This window comes from Fistularia commersonii, chromosome 11 (assembly GCF_037954325.1).
Source record: "Fistularia commersonii isolate RoL2024-O1a breed Wild chromosome 11, RoL_Fcom_v1.0, whole genome shotgun sequence".
In the NCBI taxonomy this organism is placed as follows: Eukaryota; Metazoa; Chordata; class Actinopteri; order Syngnathiformes; family Fistulariidae; genus Fistularia; species Fistularia commersonii.
Genome location: NC_141294.1, coordinates 6363832 through 6384755, shown reverse-complemented (window position 1 = coordinate 6384755; position 20924 = coordinate 6363832). Strand labels below are relative to the sequence as shown.

At 38.8% G+C, this 20924-nt stretch overlaps 1 protein-coding gene across 3 annotated transcripts in view; it reads right to left on the bottom strand.

Annotated features, from left to right (window-relative positions):
• Window positions 1-10859: 10859 nt before the first annotated feature.
• Window positions 10860-20924, bottom strand: part of fbxl4 (F-box and leucine-rich repeat protein 4) — a 16533-nt gene continuing 6468 nt past the window's right edge. For all 3 annotated transcript variants that reach the window (XM_086154682.1, XM_086154681.1, XM_086154680.1), the window contains 4 exons: window positions 17868-17939; window positions 16273-16397; window positions 16012-16199; window positions 10860-13566 (listed from right to left, as the gene is read on the bottom strand). In XM_086154682.1, coding sequence (XP_086010808.1) covers window positions 13403-13566; window positions 16012-16199; window positions 16273-16397; window positions 17868-17939 — 549 coding nt within the window. In that variant the 3' untranslated portion in view covers window positions 10860-13402. The remainder of the gene's footprint in view (window positions 13567-16011; window positions 16200-16272; window positions 16398-17867; window positions 17940-20924) is intronic.

Here is a 20924-nt window from a genome sequence, read left to right as displayed (position 1 = left end):
TACCATGCTTTTTCATTTCAGCCATTTTGTTCATCTTCGTCCGCGTTGCTTTATCACAGAGAGGAGGTTGATGTCTTATTTTATTTTGTAGGATTTTTCCTATTGAGATTGTAATTTATTGATTTAGATGATATAGATGACACAGGGCAGGATATATATATATATATATATATATATATATATATATATATATAATATCCGATAAGACGCTTTGCCCAGCAGTGTTTTATTTTAGCGGATTTCCACAGCCCTGACCGACACAGCTAAATGTATATACATCTTTTCCTCCGTAGCTCGAGTGTTATTTTATGCAAAGACACATTTACAGGGACTTGTTTTTTTTTTCTCTCTCTCCCCTTCTTCTCCTCTCGAAATACGATTCTCCCGCAGAAAAAAAGGGAAATAGGGGAAAAACGAGAGAAACGCTCAATACGTCGAAATTATTACTATTATAATTATTATTATTATTTTTCTACCGTAGCTTTAAATGACTGATCCGAGTCACTGATAACAGACCGGAAGTGGACACTGAAGTTGTGGGATAGAGACCTGTAGCAATTCGACGCTGTTCTCTTGTTTGGTTTTGCTTGTGAACCCAGTTCTATTGTTTGATTTTATGTTATTTTATTCTATTACATTTGTTTCTTTTTGTTATTATTATTATTATAATTATTATTATTATTATTATTTTGGAGGGTGGGGGGTAGGTTATGTCATATCCACTGGATGAACTTTTGGGTAGAGAAGACACGGGTGGTAAATGCCTGCTGGTGTTTCATCACGAGACATGAACGACTGACTTGCACATTTTTAAATAATGGGGTTGATATTAAACAGCTTTTTCCAACGTCGCGACTAAATGTATTTCTTAAAAAAAACATACATATAATTTAATATTATTGGTTAGCGAAACGGATCTGCGGTGGTACGAGGTTGTTACTTGTTAGGAAGTCGGGATTGACCGGAAGTAATAGGGGAAGCTGTAACTGTAACAGATTACATTATAAAACACTTTCTGGCTAGGTAAATGCAGCTTCCATATGTGCTTCCACCCAGGGTTCTCAAAGTGTGGTCTGACTCCAGTTGCAGTCCATAAAGGGGCTGCAAAGGCCTGTCAAAATATAATTTTGTTTTCCCTCCCCTGGTGCACACTGTTTTGTAAGGTTAAAACGTTTCAAAAACATTCACAGCTCTGCCCATGAACTACTTCCAACTTCTAAATTTCAGCAATGTTGCTCTGCATTTGTTGTCAGCTTTTGTATATGGTTTGCTACAATGGTGGAACTCTGGATCCTGGCCATCAAATCTGGATTTCAACCCATTTAGGTTTTTGCTTTGTCTTTTTACAAAATGAACCTGCTATTTAAGTTTTGGGGGGTATCCTCTACAGTCTATTATATCTGACCAGGGACTTCGGACGACAGTGACAGTGACACCAATGACCCTGGCAGTATTTTTCTGTCCCACATGGTGTGTAATGTCTCTGTAATGGTTCTACATGGAGCTGTGACACAGTGGAAGAATTTATCTCACAAAAGAAAAAAGGAGATTTTTTTTTTGTTTTATTTGCTTATTTGAACCAGAAAACAAAACAAATATATATTGTATATTTGATTTATCATTATGATAATTTAATATAATCATATTGAACATGCTGCCGTTCGCTGCTTTTGTGTTTAGTGTTGAGCTGACATGAGGAGTATACACACTCCTCACACAAACATCACACAAACGGAGTCAATCATTTTAAATCAGTTAACCTGATCAGAAACAAAATAATCAGACCCTCGTTCTTTCCTTTCCTTCCTATTTTCAAGCGGATGAATAGTAAAAACTCCTATTTTGAGATACTGCTGCAAATGGATTGGCTTTATATGTGTTGGTGTCGGTGTAGTCGCATATTCAATTCACGGATTTATTTTGTTTTATTTTTTTTAATGATATTGGGTTTTTTTTTGCCAAGCATCACCTACCTGTAAAGAGTGGATATTTTCTTTTCTTTTCTCTTATTTATTTATTCATTCATTTATTTATTTCTTTTCCAACGACCTTGTCGAGTGTGACATGCTCCACTGTAAAACGGTACGTTTGATTCTTTTAAATTGGAGGAAAGTGCTAGGCGGTGCTGGGGAAAACAATAGGGGTTTACAGATGCAGGTAAAAATAGATTTAAAAAAAAGAAAGAATAAAAAAGGCAACGACGGAGAAGAAGAAATGACGTTGCTGTCGTTCGGACGAGTGGCATGAAATGACAACCGAAAATAAAGCCCTCTGCCACTTTTTTTTTTTCCTTTTTTTTTCTTCTGTTTATCTTCGTCGTGACAACTTGTGAAAAAGGAGCGCACCCCGTGGCCGTCACTTGCTCTCCGCCAGATGCAATTAATCGCGTCACGTTAATTACGCCTTCCCTTATATTTGGGTGAACTCTCCCGGCGGACTGCCGGGCGGAGGGGCCGCGCCGCAGCCGCCGAGGCGCTCAGCTTAAGATCGGGTCGTAGTCGGTGCTCTAGCGCCATCTAGCGACGAGGGTGGAGGATGGAGGGAGTTTACAACCAAGCTGACCTCTCCGTTTGTCTTGTCAGGGATTTGGATCAAAAACCAGGAATTTAAATCCACCGAGCAAAGTATTCGGTCAAACGTCTCTTGCAGGCATTGTTTTTTTTTTTTTTTTTTTTTTTTTTAAAGAAAAAAAAAAAAATTTTAGAAGATGATGTGGGAAGGTTTGGACGAACAGGAGAGGACTTCAGTTTGAAAAAGGCAACATTTAGTCAGGTAATCCTGAGTTCATAAAGACAATACACTGTTATTTCATAAAACGTCCTCAGGTATTTTTTCTTCCCGTGAACCGATAATTCAGTTAAGTACATTGACTTGTCAAGGCTACAGAGATGAGTTTCTTTTGCTTATTAATGCTTCTGTTATTCCAGCCACATCGATAATCTTGTCGTGATTGTTATAATGATTTTAACCTGATATTTGGATAAATGGCACAACCAGGTTTTGTTCCATACTTGCATTAGTCAGTACACCAGTGTAAATAGAATTTATTTCAACCATTTACAGTAAACAAAACGCCATTGCAACTTTGGGCAGTTTTTAGCAACTGTCTTCGTTTAGAGACGAGAGAAGGGACCAGCCATTCACGCTTTACGTCCAAAAACAAATCGTTAATGTTGACAGTTAGATAAAATAGAGTCAAACCAGTTTAGTGTCTTGGACAAACAGATTATCTTCCAAGTCTGTTTGTTTGTTTGTTTGTTTGTCCATTGCAGACCTTTTTCAGACACACAGTTTTTCCTCTTCCCTCCAGTCAGGACTCGTGCAGAGTCTCCTCGTTGTTCCAGGTTTTACAACGAGGTTGTAAAAGCTGACTGCTGTTGTTGAGCATATATTTGATTTTTTATTCTTATTATTGACACTCAAGCTGGATACACACTGATGCCATCCACACGCACGGCAGCTTATATTATCTGTATTCCACAAAGTACTTAGTTTAGTGTTTTTGTAGTTATATCTTTTTAAAACAGCAAGATCTACCACTTCCAACATTCATCTAAAATAAAAGCTACTATCCTGTGTATTTTAAAAGTTAATGACGGCTTGTTGGGCTTTTCAATTACTATGACCTTAACTAAATCCTAAAATATGTAATTATTTATCTTTTTTTTTAACTATTGAGCGGTCCTGCAGTGTCTTTCTAGTCAAATCTGAAGAATAATATAATATTTTCATTTGTGTGTCTGTCTTTAAATCTATGGAATTAAATCAAGGGATGGCAGAGTGATTGAGTGAAATAAATCTTTAAGACATAAGTTAAAAATTGTCTCCATCGCAAGACAGAGGAGATTTTAATGGCCATTAAAAATACCTTTTTTTTTTTAATAGTTGCAATTGTGTGCATTTCATACTTTGGGGACGTCTGCTGCTGTTTGGTCAAAACAGGATCTATTTTCTTTCCCTTTACCGAGGTTTCCAAAACACTGGTGCACGTCATAGGTTCAGTTGTAGTTGGTTCAGTTTGATACATCAGTATTTACTGAGAGATGAACCAGGAAGAGACCGTCAACTGTTGTGAGTAATGCCTGTGCTTTGCCTGCAACCACGAAGATGTTAAAATGTTTGCCTGTTTTGATTACATTACCTGTACTGTGGGAAGTCCCCAGCAAAAAAAAAAAAAAAAAAGATTTTGCAGGTCATAATCTACCTTCTTTTGTCTCATCGGATGTTAATCAGTCTGACTTGTTTATTCCATCACGAGCAACAAAATAAATCAGTCTAGGTCCCACTGTGATGTCAAGTTTGAGATGACATAATCTCAAAAGAAAACCTAGAGTTCCTTTGTTGCACCCGTATTGTCCTGGAGTCTTTTTTTTAACTTCTGAAACGCTTCAACTTAATTTACCCGACACTCGAGATTTGTTTACATTTTTACTGTTTCCTCAACTCTGGATTTTCCAGAGAGATTTTGTAAATAATAACATACATCGATGCAAATGACAGAAACTGAGTTTTTGTCAAAGCACAGTTTTGTCACAAATCAAAAAAATTGCCTAACTCTAAAATAATATCCCTCCTTGTGCCCTTCGTGCTATGTATCTGTATAGTTCATTTTGTTGAGCTGGGGTTTCTGTGACATTTCTCTTGAGCTTTTCAAAAGTGATTTGCTGGCTCTTTGAGAATCATAAGCAAGGTGCCATTCAGTCCCATTGTATTCAACAGAAGGCGTGCATGTCTGCAGCTCATAGCTGCAGCATACCAGATGCATAAAAAGCACAGGGCGGAAGAAGAAAAATTCCCCTTCTAATATCCTAAATCAAGATCGGACTGAAACAAGAGGAATGCCTGTAAGAGGAGCTTGAGAAGCGTTAAAAATAGCCCACATTTAATATTGATAATAAATCATGACCAGCTGTGTAGGAGGAACAGTTTGGGTCGAAGAAGAACTCTCGAGTTTTCCTCCGGGTTGTTATGGGAATATGAAATCGATCAAACGCTTTATCAATCCCGCAAGTAATCCACTGGTTCACAGACAAGCAAGGAGGTAACACGATGAGGTAGGTGCCGCGAGACACGGCGACCTGTAATGTTGGTTTTTGCTGCTTACTCTGCATCTATTTTCACTCATTTCCCTGTGGTTTTACAAGGTTCAAGATGCCACAGTACAGGAAGCCATCTCATTGGGGGGACTGGTGGTCACATCAGCCCTGGTAACATCTTGCACGTCAACTGGAATTTGTGTTCATGATAGATTTTCGTCGGCTTATAACAAGTGCTGAATCCTCTTCGCATCTTTTCTCTCAATCTCGCCTTCATCAAATACGCAGCATCTGTGAGCATGATACCAGAGGTGGCCAGTGCCTCCAGGGAAGAGCGCTGAGGACAGAGTGCTGACTTAGACGGTTTAATCTTGTGGATATTCTAATGACAGAAATGTGTTGTCAGAATATCCAATGAGTTTTTTATTTGAAGTGACAACAAATAAGTGAGTAGAGAAGATGGCACTGCTGTCTGCCTACAACTTATGGATGATATTTTTACCACATAATATATATTTTCCTAGAAAAATAACCTATCAAGACTAGAAAAGAAAAATAATGTGTGACGAAACATGATTTTTACCAACAGATCATTTGTGTGCAGCTTCCCTGTCTTCCCCATCTCTGCTCGGTGTATAGAGATGAATCAGCCTTTTGTGCCAATCGGACCGGCCCCCCTCCCCCAACACACACACAGTAAGAGAGAGAGGGAGAGAGAATGAAAGGGGGGGGCCGGGGGTGCAACCTCACAAGAAGAACATAATTCCAGCATTTGACATTGATGTTCTTCAATCTCACTGTGATGCATCACAGCTAATTACACTTTGCTCACTTAAGTACACAAATGCATGTGTGCGTTCATTTGTAAACGAGTTATTGTTTAATTATAACTTCACATGAACTTCGCTGATCAGTGGGGCGAAACGTGTCTCCCCTTCAGTGAATAATTATTCCGGTTATAATTGCTCAGTCTGTTGGTGGAACAAGCGCGTCTCACTGTGAAGCCATCTCCCAGCGTCTGCACTAGATCCTCTTTCAAACGTTGGGGCCAAGAATAGCCTTGTCATGAGATGGACAATGAGGATGCAAAAAAAAAAAGACAAAACAAAGAAATGCTTAATTTAAAATGTGCAAGAAAAACAGGTAGTTCCATCAGAAAATATATAATAAATATTTGTATAACATAAATACCTTTTATTTCTTTTACAATATCAACTCAGCTCACTTAACCTGGTTTGGGCAGGATCCAAATATTGGCTTTTTGAAGCAATACGAAATATATAGTTTATATAGTGTCTCTCTCTCTCTCTCTTGCTACATATATACATATACTGTATATATTCTTGCTGCTAGCCCCGCTGCTAACTGGCCACGTCAGTGAGCGGTTCCCTGTTAGCACGACAACACTGATGATAATAAAGACAGTATTTAAGACGGTATGAGTGATTTGATAACAAGTATTTTTTTCTGATGTGAATCATGCCAAATGCATGAAAAACTCTCTTGAAAGTTTTATTATTAACTGTGATGACAGGATTCGTAAAGATAGCGGAGACCATGCTTACTAGAGTTAGTTAAAGTTAGTTAATAGTCATTTAATGTTGTTTAAACACTTCGAGGCTATTTGTAGCAAGTACTTTTAAGGTTTTTGTGTATCCCTTGATTGAGTATCAAACGTTACACATGTAATCACATGTAATCCTTCTATTCCTGAATTCCTGTTGTTTTGGCGTTTTTTTTTGTTTGTTTGTCTATTTTGGGAGGGAGGATGGTGCTGCCACAACCTTTACCCAAATGTCATCTGAAAAAAAAATCAAAAAAAATTTCTGAAATTATTTGCTGCTATTTCAGCAGTGCTGAGTTATTCTAATCTGCAGTCTATAGGTATTCTTTGAAGGGTTCATGATGTCACAAATCCAGCATGCATATGAGGTGGATCTGGCAGCACAAACATAGATACACTTTCCCCTGTCTGAAAAAAATCAATAAAATAAAATTAAGTTAAAGACATGGACTTAAAGACATAAAAAACATTTTCATTTTGATACACACCAAAATGTGGTCTATCTTTTTTTGCTTTGAATTATAATATACAATGTAAATACTGGTTGTACCATGTATATAATGTTCGTAGAGTGAGGAGAGCAACTCTTGTCTGGGTCCCAACCAACCTCACTTTACACCGCGTACCAAAAATATTGGGAGACATATCCTTGTTTCTTTTATCTAACGAATGAATTTTGTGAATGCCCTCTCTTCATCGCTCTTCCAACTCTGGCTGCAACACAACTCATAGCATGTAATAATTTCACAAAGAATTTTCACATTTTTGCCAAACCTTTTTCCATTTTTTTAAATGAGATCTCATGTCAAATAATTTGTTGTTGTTTTTTCTTCCGAAATTTTTATCAAACGATAAGAATCCCAACTGTTTTTTTAAAAAAAAAGCTGTTGGCTGAACTCAAGGCCCTGTATTATGGGGTCACGCATCAAAAAAAAATGGGAACGTTTGTTCAAACACAGCAACCTTTAAGCAAACAAGCAATGACTCGCTGTAACATGAAATCACGCGTTTTTATGAGAAATTCAGTCTCCAACATTGTTTATGTACCACTGGCAATCAGATCAGGCTGGTGCCACTTGTTTACAGTAATTACACCAAGGTATCGCTGTTCAACACCGTGTACAAATGAAAAGTGTTATCCTTGTGGATTTGGACCTGCCTTAAAGAAACGCTGCACCCTGGCTGCTTCATAAATCCAACACTGATTATGGTATTTACATGGATTTCAGCACCTTGGCGCTGACATTTTCAAATATCTTCAAAAACAAAACAAAAGCAATAAGCTTCAGACACAACAGAGCGGGGACCAACAGGGATGCTTTCTGTCCGACCAAAGAAACTGGAGAAGGGACACCAAGCCACATAATGACGGGTATCATGGTGTGGCCTCCCTCAGGCAGGTCTGAGGCCTGTCTAGTCGCTGCCTGAGGGTGAAGACCACGGCGCTCAGCAGACGAGTGTCTCACTGAAGAGAATCTACCAGTGGGGTGGGGTGTGTTTGTCAAGGTGCATTTTAAAGTCACGGAAAAAAATAAAACGGTCCAACTATTGCACCACAGGCTTTAAATAATCATTCATTTAATTCAAAATACCCAAGACCTGAGCTCATATTGTTTTTTTTAGAATAAAGCAGTTATACACAAATTGAACCCAAAATTCAAATGTAGAATAATTGTATTTACACAAGTTGTAACAAAGACTTTCATGTAAGAACTGCTACTTCGATTATTCTGGTGTCACAAGTTAAATTTGTCAAATAGTGCTGAAAATGAAATCTCATGTGTCATGTCCAAACATTGTCAGATAGAGTAAACGATTATTGTACGAAAAAAAATAATACCCATGGCTCCAAAGTCACATTTGTAAATGTGCAATTTCAGAAAACATGGATTTATTGATTGACCAATTAATTGGTCAAATCAATTAATTGCATCAAATCACTGTTCATTACTGGACTTTCATAATTACCACAACACACAGCAGGCCAAAGTGTCAAATAGATATCATTATAAATCTTGCATTTATAAATCCTGTATAACTGCTTATGTAGTTTATGATAGGGGCAAGAAAAACGTGTATAAAGAGAGGAGAGTGCCGTAACACTGCCCCTCCACCTTCCATCAAGTTTAATGTTAAATTTATGATGCAGCCATGATACTCCCATCAATACATTCCCCTGCAGATTCATCAAACTCTATCTAGAAGCTCCTGGACGACAAATAAAAAGCCAAACTGATTGCTGCTGATCCCCCTCCTTCCAGATATATCGGCCATATCAAGGAGGCACGACAGCGAGAAATCAAGACATAGCACCGAGCAAACGGTCCGCAGGCGCAGCGGAGGCAGCCGTGGCGATGCTGGCATTGGTGGCTGAGGAATAATCATCGGGGAGGCATTTCAAATTAATACCTCAGCTGAGGCCCCCTCGTTCTCCGTCATTAGGGCACATTACAGGGCCACAATATACATCATTAAACCGGGCATAAACAATTCATTAAAAGGCAGTTAAGAAGACAAGCTAATGTCACGTCTCCCTGTGGTATTAATAGACTGTAAAATGGCAGAGGGTTAAGGCAAAAAGGATGATCCGGCCACTACTTTCCGCTCAGACATCCTGACTAATGGCTTCATGAGTTGCTGTGGATTCAGTAGTCGACCCTGCTCTTTTCCCGTCTCCAGTTACGACGCCTCAGCACGACAAAGTGATTACTTACATTTGGTTTGTCAGATCCTCCGTTACCATGAGAAAAAAAGTCAAAACTGAGTATCAAAAGGTGTTTCTGGGAATGTTTAAATCTTCATAATATCTTTAAATGACAAGGAGGAGGTCCAGGACTATCGAGGCAGAAAGCCTGTTGTTGCAGTCATTAGCCGTCTCTTCATTTAAAGTCAGGTGGAAATGAAGAACCCCGTTTCAATCAGTCTTACAGGGGTGCCATCTTTTCACACAGCAGCAGCAGCTATCTTCTCTGGAGCGTTCACAGCGCAGGACAGGGGGCGCAGCTGCAAGCCTGATCCCCAGCACAGAGGTTAATTACACATCCGAAATCGGTGCAGACAGAATCCATATTCTGTGAGGCAGAGCAGCCACAAAAAGTATGAAGAAATGCATAAGACCATCAAAACGATTGAACCCAAACAGTAAGGGTGTCAAGCAGTCTTCGTGTTGACTTTTGAAAACGGGTAAAATAACAAACACTGGTAGTTGTTGTATAACGTGATACATTTTTTGCTTATTTGTGATGTTGCAGTCAAACTCCCAGTCTTTTGCAGAATAGAATCAGAGTCAAGTCATGAGCAAGAATCAGCTGGAAAGTGAATAATTGAAATACAAGGTCACAATGCGGGGACCGTCATTATCAAGGGTAATGTCACGTGACTGTGTGGTAACGCAAGTTAATCCGTGCTCCCCCCTTGTACGCTGAAGTGCAACACTGCAAGGGAGAAACAGCCTTAAAGGGGTGTCAGAACACCTCTTGGAGGTGTGTGCATCACTGTAAAAGCTGCATTTTCATCCAATCACGTTTTTCCTCAACATAACCAATGCGTTAAGACTCAGCAGTCGGATGGGGAAAAAAATACCCTGATCAATGTGTCTTATACATTTCAAATGAAGTGCAGTTTTTGGTTACATTTTAAAGTTAATGGAACAAAAAAAAAACACAAGATCATTCATTTTACAGCTTGCTTCTACTTTCTTTCTTTGGAATAATCAGCTGCGAATAAATGAATGAGGGAAAACAGCAGCGTAATCCCAGGAAAACATAAAATGCTAGATTTAGCTGACAACTTTTGGACAAGAGCTTTTAAAACAGCCTTAACGACTCCTATAATCTATATTCAATCCCAAAAAGGACCCTCTTCTGTTATGTCTTGATGATAGTGGTGTATTATTATCAGTTAGTCAATTTAAATAAAATAAATAAATAAGTGTGAGCCGTCTCATCATATGAGGGTCACGAGTTTGATCCCTTGTTCTGGCACAGATCGAAATCAAAGTGTCCTTGAGCACGACGCTGAACCCACATTTGTTTCAGACACAACGCCATCACTTAATAACCGAGCTCTCATGTGCGCATCGATGTCAGCTTCGTAAATGTTGTCATCGCTCCCTTTCACAAGGGCAATTAACGCCAAACGTCTCCCATGGACATTTATGAGATTGATACATTATCTTAATTAAATCAGTAACAAATATGCACACGGTAACTCGTAGTGCAAGAAAACAAACAGACAATGCAGGCGAGAACTCAAGGGCTAAAAAGGTTTACTTAATTTGAGCAATTTTGTGTCACATTTGCTGTCATCGCTTCATTGTTTTTATCAGATACAGAGAAACACCATGACATTGGCCTCCCTGCCCTCCAGCTCACTCTGCAACAAGGTTCAAAATCTCCCACAGCTGCTGAGGTGACTGTGGACGACAGCGCATGTGGTTCACACTTGAATCCTCATCAAACGGTTTCTGGGCCCCTCTGCTCTGCGTGAAGGCACCTGGATTTGCTATACTGGTGCACACATGTAATCTTGTGTTTATTTGAATCTGTAACCCTTTTCCCTCAACTGGTTTGGCTTAACATGTCAGTCCAGGCGTTGTGCTAAACTAAGCTAAACACACTGATCATTAATTTAACATTGGGCCAGAAAAACACTATTTCCCGAAATGATTATTACTTTTCCTGAATATATAGATACAGAAAAAGATAACTTAAAAATACAATTAAAAAAAAATATTACACAAGAAAATAAATATTTTGCATAATAATTAACATGGAGAATGTACATTATATGGCCAAAACTGGTCAACATTTTTAAGACCAGCTTGACCCATCACTTTGGTTGAGTTGTGTACAAGCAAAGCATTTCTCTACAATCTAATCTGAATCAACATCAAATAACATATTCAAACAGGAGCATAAGGCACACATATTTTACATAGTAACATGTGCTCAAAAGAAATATTCAAGTTTCTCGGCAAAAGGGAAATGCCTTTCCAGCACCTCTGCCATGTAGCAACTGTGGTTTCAAAAACTGTAAAAATTAAATAATTAAGATTATCAATAAAGTTTTACAATCAACACCAAATAAGCAAAATACCTTTTTCTTTTTGTAAAGAACATCAGAGCTCACTGGTTAGATGAGTCACTGGCGTTTCTTGTCCAACAGCAGTAGTAGTTACACGTACTTAGTCTGAAGGTACCACCTGCAAAGATGTTTATTTGTGCTGGTAAAATGTTGGTGGAAAGCAAAAGGAAATACTGGTTGTAACCCCTGAGTGTCTGGATAAATATGCACTCGTTTTTTTTTTTTGTTTTTTTTTTAACAACTCACCCACAGCTCCCTTCCCCACTTAGGACATCATCTAGATGCCTCGGTCTCACAGACTACAGCAAAGCTTGTTACATCATAACGGCCTTGTGGAAAAGGAATTTTAAAGTTTATCATTTACCTTGGGGGTAGATGGTGCATCAAAATAACTCCTTGATCACTTAAAAACCCAGCTTAAAATTTACTCTGGTTTCAAAACCGTCCTATTTTAAAAAATATTTTTGAGTTTAGTCAGTTATATCTGAAAGACTTGACGTTATTTTCATGAAGCTGCAATTTTCCATTACTTTATTATATCAATATGGTGCCAAACTCTCCTGAAAATTCAACAGTGGCCCATTTATTATGAATCAAAACTTTTTTGCTAAAAAATAAAATGGCATTGTCACACAAGACCTTAATTGAATAGAAATGATTTTTTTTTCCCCCACCAATGCTCTGCTGTCTTTACTTTCCAGTGTTGTATTAACGCAATATTTTTTCTGCTGAGGCTAACCAGGGTCTTTTTACCTCTCTCTTTGTTAAATTAATAACTGAATCTTTACTTCATATGTAGTTACAATAAATTAGAATGTGTAATATCCAACCTAATAACGTCAGTCCAAACGCCGAAGTAAATAAGAGGTGGGCTGAAATGTTCAGCGACATTTTCACATTAAACCAACAACACATTTCCTCCGCCATCTCTCTTAGACACTTCTACTTTGTTCATTTTGTCCTGATTACTTTGTATGACAACATTTAGATTTGCAATTATTGTGACAAATTAAAAGATGTATTGTTCAAGAAGCCATTTTCTCAGGTTATAAAGTGGTGACTATAAACAGGTTGTCAGTGAAATCTCTGGTTCTGTTGTGAAGTGCACATGCCGGTTGGCTGCTGCCTTCAGACAGGAAAAGAGCAGCATCTCATCAGCAGACAAAAGGCAGAGAATAATACACATTCTTTGTGAGTGTGTGTGTGAGAGAGACAACCAAATCACTGATGTCTTCCGAACAACTTTAAGTTGGTTCACACTGATTTCTTCCTTTGTTTCTTGCCTGAAAAAGATGCTCTGGCGAGCGTTCCTGGCAAATGTAGCTTTGTTTTGTAACTTGCACACAGAGGCAAGGCATATTTCTTAGCCTTATGTCACTTGGCAATGAAACATCTAAGAGAAAACAAAAAACTGGTGGATCCTATTCTGGGAAGATGTAGCAGCTTTACTGCAACAGCACTGATTCCAAAGGGTCCATAAACAAAACCAACAAAAAACTCTCACATTTGGTAATCCCACAAATAGGAGTCTGTGGTTGTTTGTGTTCTCCTTGTAAACTCAAACAGCCGCTGTCTGGAGGAAGATCTTGTCTGTTTTCGATACACGAAAATGCGTCGTCCCCTCTTGTGTCAGACATGCCGAAATGTACTTCCATGCAGTGTCTGACAACGAATTCTTCTTTCACCATGATGAGCAGGAAGTGAGAACACCCTGGGGTTAGTGAGTGAAACTTTTCTTGATGGCCACATTGGGGAAGAGACTTGAGAGTTCTTGGACGATGCGCGTGTCGATCTGGGAGCAGAAAGAGATGTCCAAGAGGAGAAGCTTCGGACAAGATTGGAGGAGCTTCTTCAGTGAGGCAGCGCTCACCAGCCGCGTGCCTGTCCGTCGGTCAACACACAGCAGAGATTCAATTATGAAGGTATCATTTTATCACCCATACAGGTCTCCTGATGTAAGTCAGCATCTTAAAACACCTCATACTTGTATATTGGATTTACCGCACATCCTTTGCAGTTTAGAAATGGCTTCTGAAAACATTGAGAGGCTGAAAATCGTAATTATGTTGGCATGGCAAAGTGGAAGAAACTATATTCTTTTTTATATGGGGTGGGGGTGGGGTGACCTGGAAATAAAAATGAGCGATCGCTTAATTCTCATGCTGACACAACATTTAATCTCCTACAAATAATGAGGATGAAAAGAGATATATAGCGGTGTTAGCGATGGATCAATAACTTGATGGTGTTTCCCAAATTTGCAAAGCAAATAAAGAACGAGAGGCCTGTCTCATGTAGTTTACTGACTCAAACGGAGACCAATCAGATTCAGCCATTTAAACAAATTAAAGCACAAACTAATACATTTTAAATGCATACTTTTCTGATGTGAAAAACCATGGGAGTCAAATTATATGTCCATGACTCTGTGAAATGGTACTGTCCTGTTTGAGCCACACTTGATGTTTGTGCTCAAACTCCCGTGTGTTCTGAGATACTGAGAGACTGTGTTTTCGTTTTCATCTCGAGGGATTTCTCAGTTAAATAAAGATGAAATAAAATGAATAAAAATATCTACTGCATCGTGCAGACAAATATTGACTCCAGGTACAAACAAACTTATTATTCAGGTTTGATACGTGCTATACATGATTTACTCCACAGCCTTCAAGACTAACCCTACTTCTGTTACTCACCTGAAGTGATACATGAACGTCAACAATAGAAATAAAAGAAGATGTATTTTTATACCAAAGTGACATCACACCATTACATATATCAAGAAGGTATGTGGGGGTTTAAAAAAAAAAAAAAGGCCGATCTGCTAGTATTTGTCATCATTGCTGGTTTATGTAGCAGATCCAACACATCATTATCCTGAGGATGATGTTCAGGCGAGGAGTTTCCCACAGAATTACAGCTCGACTCCACGAGGGACAGCAACGTCACTTTTTGGCTGCACATTTTGGCTCCTCTGAATATCTCCACAGAGGATAGGTTAAATAAAGAGGATAAATTTCACTGGATTTTTACCATGACAATAAAAACGCTCTCTCTCTCTCTCTCTCTCTCGCTTCATTTCTATCTACCCCCCGGTGCCATCCTCCCGCTCAGCCTAAACTCACAATATGTAACAGCGATTTATAACAGAAGCCGAGTCATGCTTCAGGGAGCCGATCTCCTGGCAAGTCAGCCACAGAAACATCGTATAGCATCTGGTCAATTAAAGAAAAAAAACGGGAACTGCTTGGGGGGTGGTCTTTTACACACCCCTCTTTATTTATGGTGTTTCAGCCATTGCCTCACTGTGTGTTGGTAGCTGCAGCCACTGTGAGAAACAGTCATCTGCTATCTGGCTACTTGCGTGTGATGACTGAAAAGCTCCTCTGTTGATTCATATTAATTTTCAAACATCAAGAATTACAAAACCATGTGATTACTATTTTTGAGTTGTTATGACTCAACTATTGTACTTAATTTTAAAATATGAGGATGTGAGAGCCCATAGTAATTGCTAAATGCTGCATTGGGTAATTGTAAAGTTTTGTGATGAAATAATCATAATAAGCTGCTGATGTGATGATTGATAAATCGCTGAATTGTTCTTCACCATTTCTTTCTGTCTTTTTTAGTACATTAACTGTCCAGAAAAGCTGTATACTGTATAATGAGAAATAGATCAGTGATGTTAAAGGGTAAAGGTACTGAATTCAGTGTATTATAAATTATTTTTGCACATGCCAAATTGTAGAACCTGATGTTATCAGCGCATAATGTCATGAAGGTTGACTTATGTGATGCTTCCATTCATTCACTCATGTTCAGGGACACATCCTGGACCAGTCCCCAGTCATTCAAAGGGCCAAATATAGAGAAAAACAACCAGTCACTCTTTCATTCACACGTCTGGGCAATTTAGGGTCTCCAATAAACCTACTACATGTTTTGCACTGTGGGAGGAAACCGGAGAACCCAGAAGAAACCTACGCAAACACGAGGAGAACATGCAAATTCCTACAGAAAGGAGCCCTGTCTAAATTGAACCAGGGACTTTCTTACTGTGGGGCACAGGCGCTGACCGCAAATGACTGAAAGGAATGTAAAGGACGGGCATAATCAATTTTCAAGAATCTTTTTTTTTTTTTTATACTTTTATATTAAAAACAGTAATAAAGAAATTTAAGAAAGAAGACAAAAGGTGGAAGAAGAAATGTGGTTTGAAATTCGTTAACATATACGCTTCAAAACTGAATACCATTTTGCATGGATGAGAAGCTGAAGAAAATTTGTGTTGTCATAAACTGATGCATAGGTATTATGGCTCACCCAGAATGTCCAGGTGTTGCAGTGAGGGACAGTTGGCAGAAAGCTCATCTATGTCTGAGTCGCACACCGTCCGGTTAGCGGTGAGGAAGAGCTTTCGCAGGCGTGGCAGGTTACGGACGAGGTGCTGGAAACAGCCAGTGCTGCTCTGCAGTGTGGGACACCATCCCAGGTCCAGCTCCTCTAGCATTCTGAGCACCCAAAGACAGTGAGGGAAATTGCAACTCGGGTGACACGGGTCAACTACAGAGGGGTTCTTCTTACCTGCAGCCCGAGGCAAGTTCATTCAGGCCACGATCCGTAAGGTTTCTACAGCGCCAAAGGTCCAGTGAACACAGTGAGCGGCAGCGAGCAGCCAACATACTGGTAACAACGTCATAGTCCTCGATCTGCAAGAAATTCATGCTGCCATTAAAAGTCCACTCAAACACAAAAATGTGCAAGTATGCGTCGCATTTTTTCTCAGTCATTGTCCTGAGAAAATATTATTTTGGGGGAGTGGAATGCAGCATCAGGAAAATACTCAGATTACTTAAAACTATACCGCAGTTGATTCAGGTTTTTGGTTTGGTTTTTCAAACAGCGACAAGAGGACAACCACTACCTTTAGGTGAATGTGTTGCTCTTGAGATTGAATGAAATCCTAATTGATTCAGGTGGTAGATGTTTCCCTCCTCCTTGAATAAACTTCTGAAACAGTAATTACAATCCACTGAAAAGAGCACGGGCTGCTTTAAAGTACCTTGACCTGGTTTCTTGCGGAGAGAATGGTCTCTCTTGAACACCTCTAAAACAGATGAAAATTATAATGGCGTTTCAAAAATGGATCTTTCAACTTTTGTCCGTTTTGGATATTCATGGGTTTAATGGGTTCATTTAACAATAAAAGCAAAGAAATGACCTTTAAATACCAGACATTCAGAGAAAAAGGCTAAAAAAAGGGAGTAAAACATTTATCTAAGATGGAAAAGGGTGTTGTGACTGGATGAAAATGTCACTGTCATCATGCGTTTCAAAATTTCAATAGTGTAACATCTCTGCAAACTGTGTGGCACTTCCGCTTGAAGGGGAAGCTGAACAGAAAAACTAGTATTTACGAGGAATCTAGCAATCATTTGGAAACTGAGAAGGTTGTTGTGTGAAACAGCGACAAACAAGCCGAACTGTTTAGATCAGAAAACTTTTAAAATGGAATAAACCACCGATTAAATAATATGCAGTTCATAGGTACAGCATACTTGGTCTAGAAAGTAAAGAGTCCAGCACTGTTTCTGTGAAGACAATGTGGGTTTTTTTTTCCCTATTGCAGCTGACCAGCCTTAAAAGCACATGCTGGGCAAACAGCAAAGCGCTTTCACAAACAGATTTGTTCAGCTTCACTGTCACAAGCAGTGATATAGGAAATCTTTGCTGCCTGAAACAATAACCCTTTACAACCCTTCCCCCTGATTGAGCGGGCTCTTAGCTTCAATTCTCGTGTCCCGGCCCGAGTCCACCGTTCTCTGGGCCTCCTGTATTTTTACTCACGGTGACTTTGTCCTCCTGCCTATTGTAGCTCACGGCACTCTTTCACCCTGTGTCGGTTTGTGTATTGCTGTAATTCAAACTGTTATTTGGACCATTGTATCCTGCTTAGCAACTTTTTTTTAAATTTTATTTCTTTGCTTCTTTTATTCCACTGAATTATCTTTCAATTTTTATACCTTTAGGTACTTCGGGAGCAGTGTCTGGATAAACTGCCACTCTAACTCTAACGTCCAAACTGTTTTTTGTTAGCCTGCAAAAGATACCGCTGCGAAACCAATTGTTGTGACTTCTTTTAGACGAGCGGCACAACAATCGCGGCCACTCATCCTCACCCTCACACAGCTCCCCAGGTTGAGATGTTTCAGCTCTATGCAGAATGTCAGGATGCTCAGAATAGCAGTTTGCTGCGGAGACAACAAAGAGAGACCAGAGAGACACTTTTAGTAACCCAAACTGAAGTCTACTTTTGTACACTGGGATTGGAGTTATGCTTATGGATCCCACATTCAAATATGCCAAGAGATGGAAAAAAAAAAAAAAAAGACACTGGATCAAAGTGGCTGATGTGATGCTCTCAGAAAACATGAAATTGAACAGATGAAATCAAGAAATGCTATAATATGTTTTTATATGGGCATATTTTCTTCACTGCCTCATAATCACCTTGTTTCACTCATTTTAAGTCTACGAACATTTTTTTTTTTTTTTTTTTTTTTTGCATCATGCTTCGACTGCAGGATTACCTTTTGATCAAACACATTACCACCTGATCAATGTACCACTCACTTTACCTGCATTGGTAAAAAAAAGAAAAATGGATGAAATGCAATTCATTCAAATGATTTTCTGCTGGATACTAAATGTCACCAACAGAAGTTAAGCACTGGACTCCCATTAATTTCAAAGCAGATGTGGTGTCATCATTAAACTATTTTTATGATCAACTCAAGACATATGTGATGCAATGACAAACTCCTTGCCGCAGTTACAAATGTTTTAACATATGTTCAAAGAACAGTGTAGTTTCAAGAACAACAACAGCTTTGGTCACATCCATCACCCATCCCTCAGTGATGTCCTGTTTTCTGATGCAAGCCAGTGACGCTTAAGACTATTTACGGGAAATTAATATTGTTTTTATCTGCATATATCTGTTCATGAAACCAAACAGGACAGGATTCAAATATATAGAAAATGAACACTGCAACTGCCAACACATATGTCTCAGTGGGGAGACATGAAAGTGAAAGCCTTCTGCATGTGTGAGTGTGTGTGAGAGAGAGAGAGAGAGAGAGAGAGAGAGAGAGAGAGAGAGAGAAAGCGTGCATGAGCTCAACTCTGTCAGTGGCATCTTTATAAACGCCTCTCTCTGGTGAGCTAGCCATTTAATTAGACCCATGACAGGGTAATGACAGCTGAAATGTCAGAGCCTCAAACAAACACATGCTCTGTCTGCCTCAGTATAATCATCCTGCAGCTTGCTGCCTGGCTCCACCGCAGAAACCCTACACTGCGCTCCTGCCCACGACACCGGTGTGAAACCTGACAAACACCTTAAAAACATTGAGGCACAACACAAGAAGCACAAGCTAATGGTTTGACACATCAGACATGCCTGAGCCTGAGCATGTGTAGCATGTGTCCTCAGGACCACCTGGGCTCACAGGTGATTCGGGTCATTTTAACATAAATGAAAGTTCGTTCATCCACATTACAATAGGAATTGTGTAGCTTTTAATCATATAAATTGTAATCCTTTCAATAGATTAATATAAAAAAAGAAAGTTCAGTTACATTCTAAGAAGTTTCTCAAATGCCCAGTTTTCCTATAACAAATGGAGTGTTCACCAAGGGGTCATGAGGTCACGTGCTTAAGAAGTTGTGAACTGAGGGACTAAATATTTAAGTTAGCATTACTCTCTCTTCTTGAAACAATATGCACTGTTACTACTAGGTGCACTGGACTCCAAGGAAATGTCGAAGTAAAGTGATAATGTGCAGCATTGTTCAAAAAAATGACACTCAAAAGTTATGCCACAAAATGCCAGATAGAATTTGTCTGCATAAATTCTATACACCTTGTCCAAAACAAAGAATTTGAACTTTGGCTCAGAGGAAACCGTGAACAGATGGCTGCTTCAGTCATGTAGCTGATATGCACATGGTACTGTTGACATCAGTCTTTTCCATTTTAATGTGAATATTTACTAATTCAAATCCTTATCTTTTATTCAAACAACTACGAGGTAGACACAAATCATCAGAAATGCTTGTGTTAAGAATCCAACAAGGCCAAGAAGCAGCTTGCCAGATGAGTTTTTAAGCTTTTAGCCAACTTTGAAGAAATGCCCAGAATATAGTTCATTTTATCTAGAAAACAATGCCATATAATACTGGAAAAACATGGAATATTTCAAAAAATCTTTCTTGAATCTAAAATATATGACTATATTTCCAATCCCTGAACCTTTCCATATGGATACCATAATATGTGGTGATTTGCCAAACATTTCTGGCACTGTATTTACCCCAGACTGTTGATGATGCTGTGATTTAACCCTTGATTCATCTGTGAAATACACAGTTACCTCTAATATCACCTGCACAGAGAATTATGGCTTGATTTAGGGCTGCCAAGGATTAACCATTGCTTCTTTGAAAATTCTCTTGACAGCAGGACCCAGTGCTTGGTAGATTTTGAAATCGAGATTGGAAGAGCCTATTGGTCATACAGAATGACACAGCATCCTTGAAATAGCGCCGTTTGAGATTTTCTTCTTGACACATAGAAACACCTTTAAGTTGACATTCTTATTTCTCTTGAATTTCTGAGACCAGGAAATGGGGTGCAAGCAGACTTTAAATTACGTGTTTTGAGCAGAGACCACATCCAAGGGACTTTTTTGTTTTGTTTTTCTCTACTTAGAAAAACTTCAATCCATTATCCTAGCTGCAAAGCTTTAAAATGCAGTCAAACCTGTAAGGTCTTCATAGAAATCTTTAAAAAAGGTGATTTCCAAGCAAAGCTGACAAGAGCCGTTCAGGTTTTATCAATTTTGCTCAATTTTTTTCCCAACTTAATTGTCTGACAAAACTGCTGGACAGAGGATTTTTACTACTATGACAACGGCAATTATTATTATTAATATTATTAATATTATCATCATCATTATTTTTATATGATTCCAGCATTTCCTAGATTTTACGTAATTTCTATCCGCTGATCAATAGTGCTTTAATAGACAGTTAACTACATAAATGGTTCAAAACGTTGGTATTCGGTTTTCCCTTTCAAACTGTTTTATTAGGGACTCTGGAAACTAACAACAGCACAGAGAAGGTATCTTTTCCTAATTTTCTGTAATCTACATTTATACTCAACAATATGC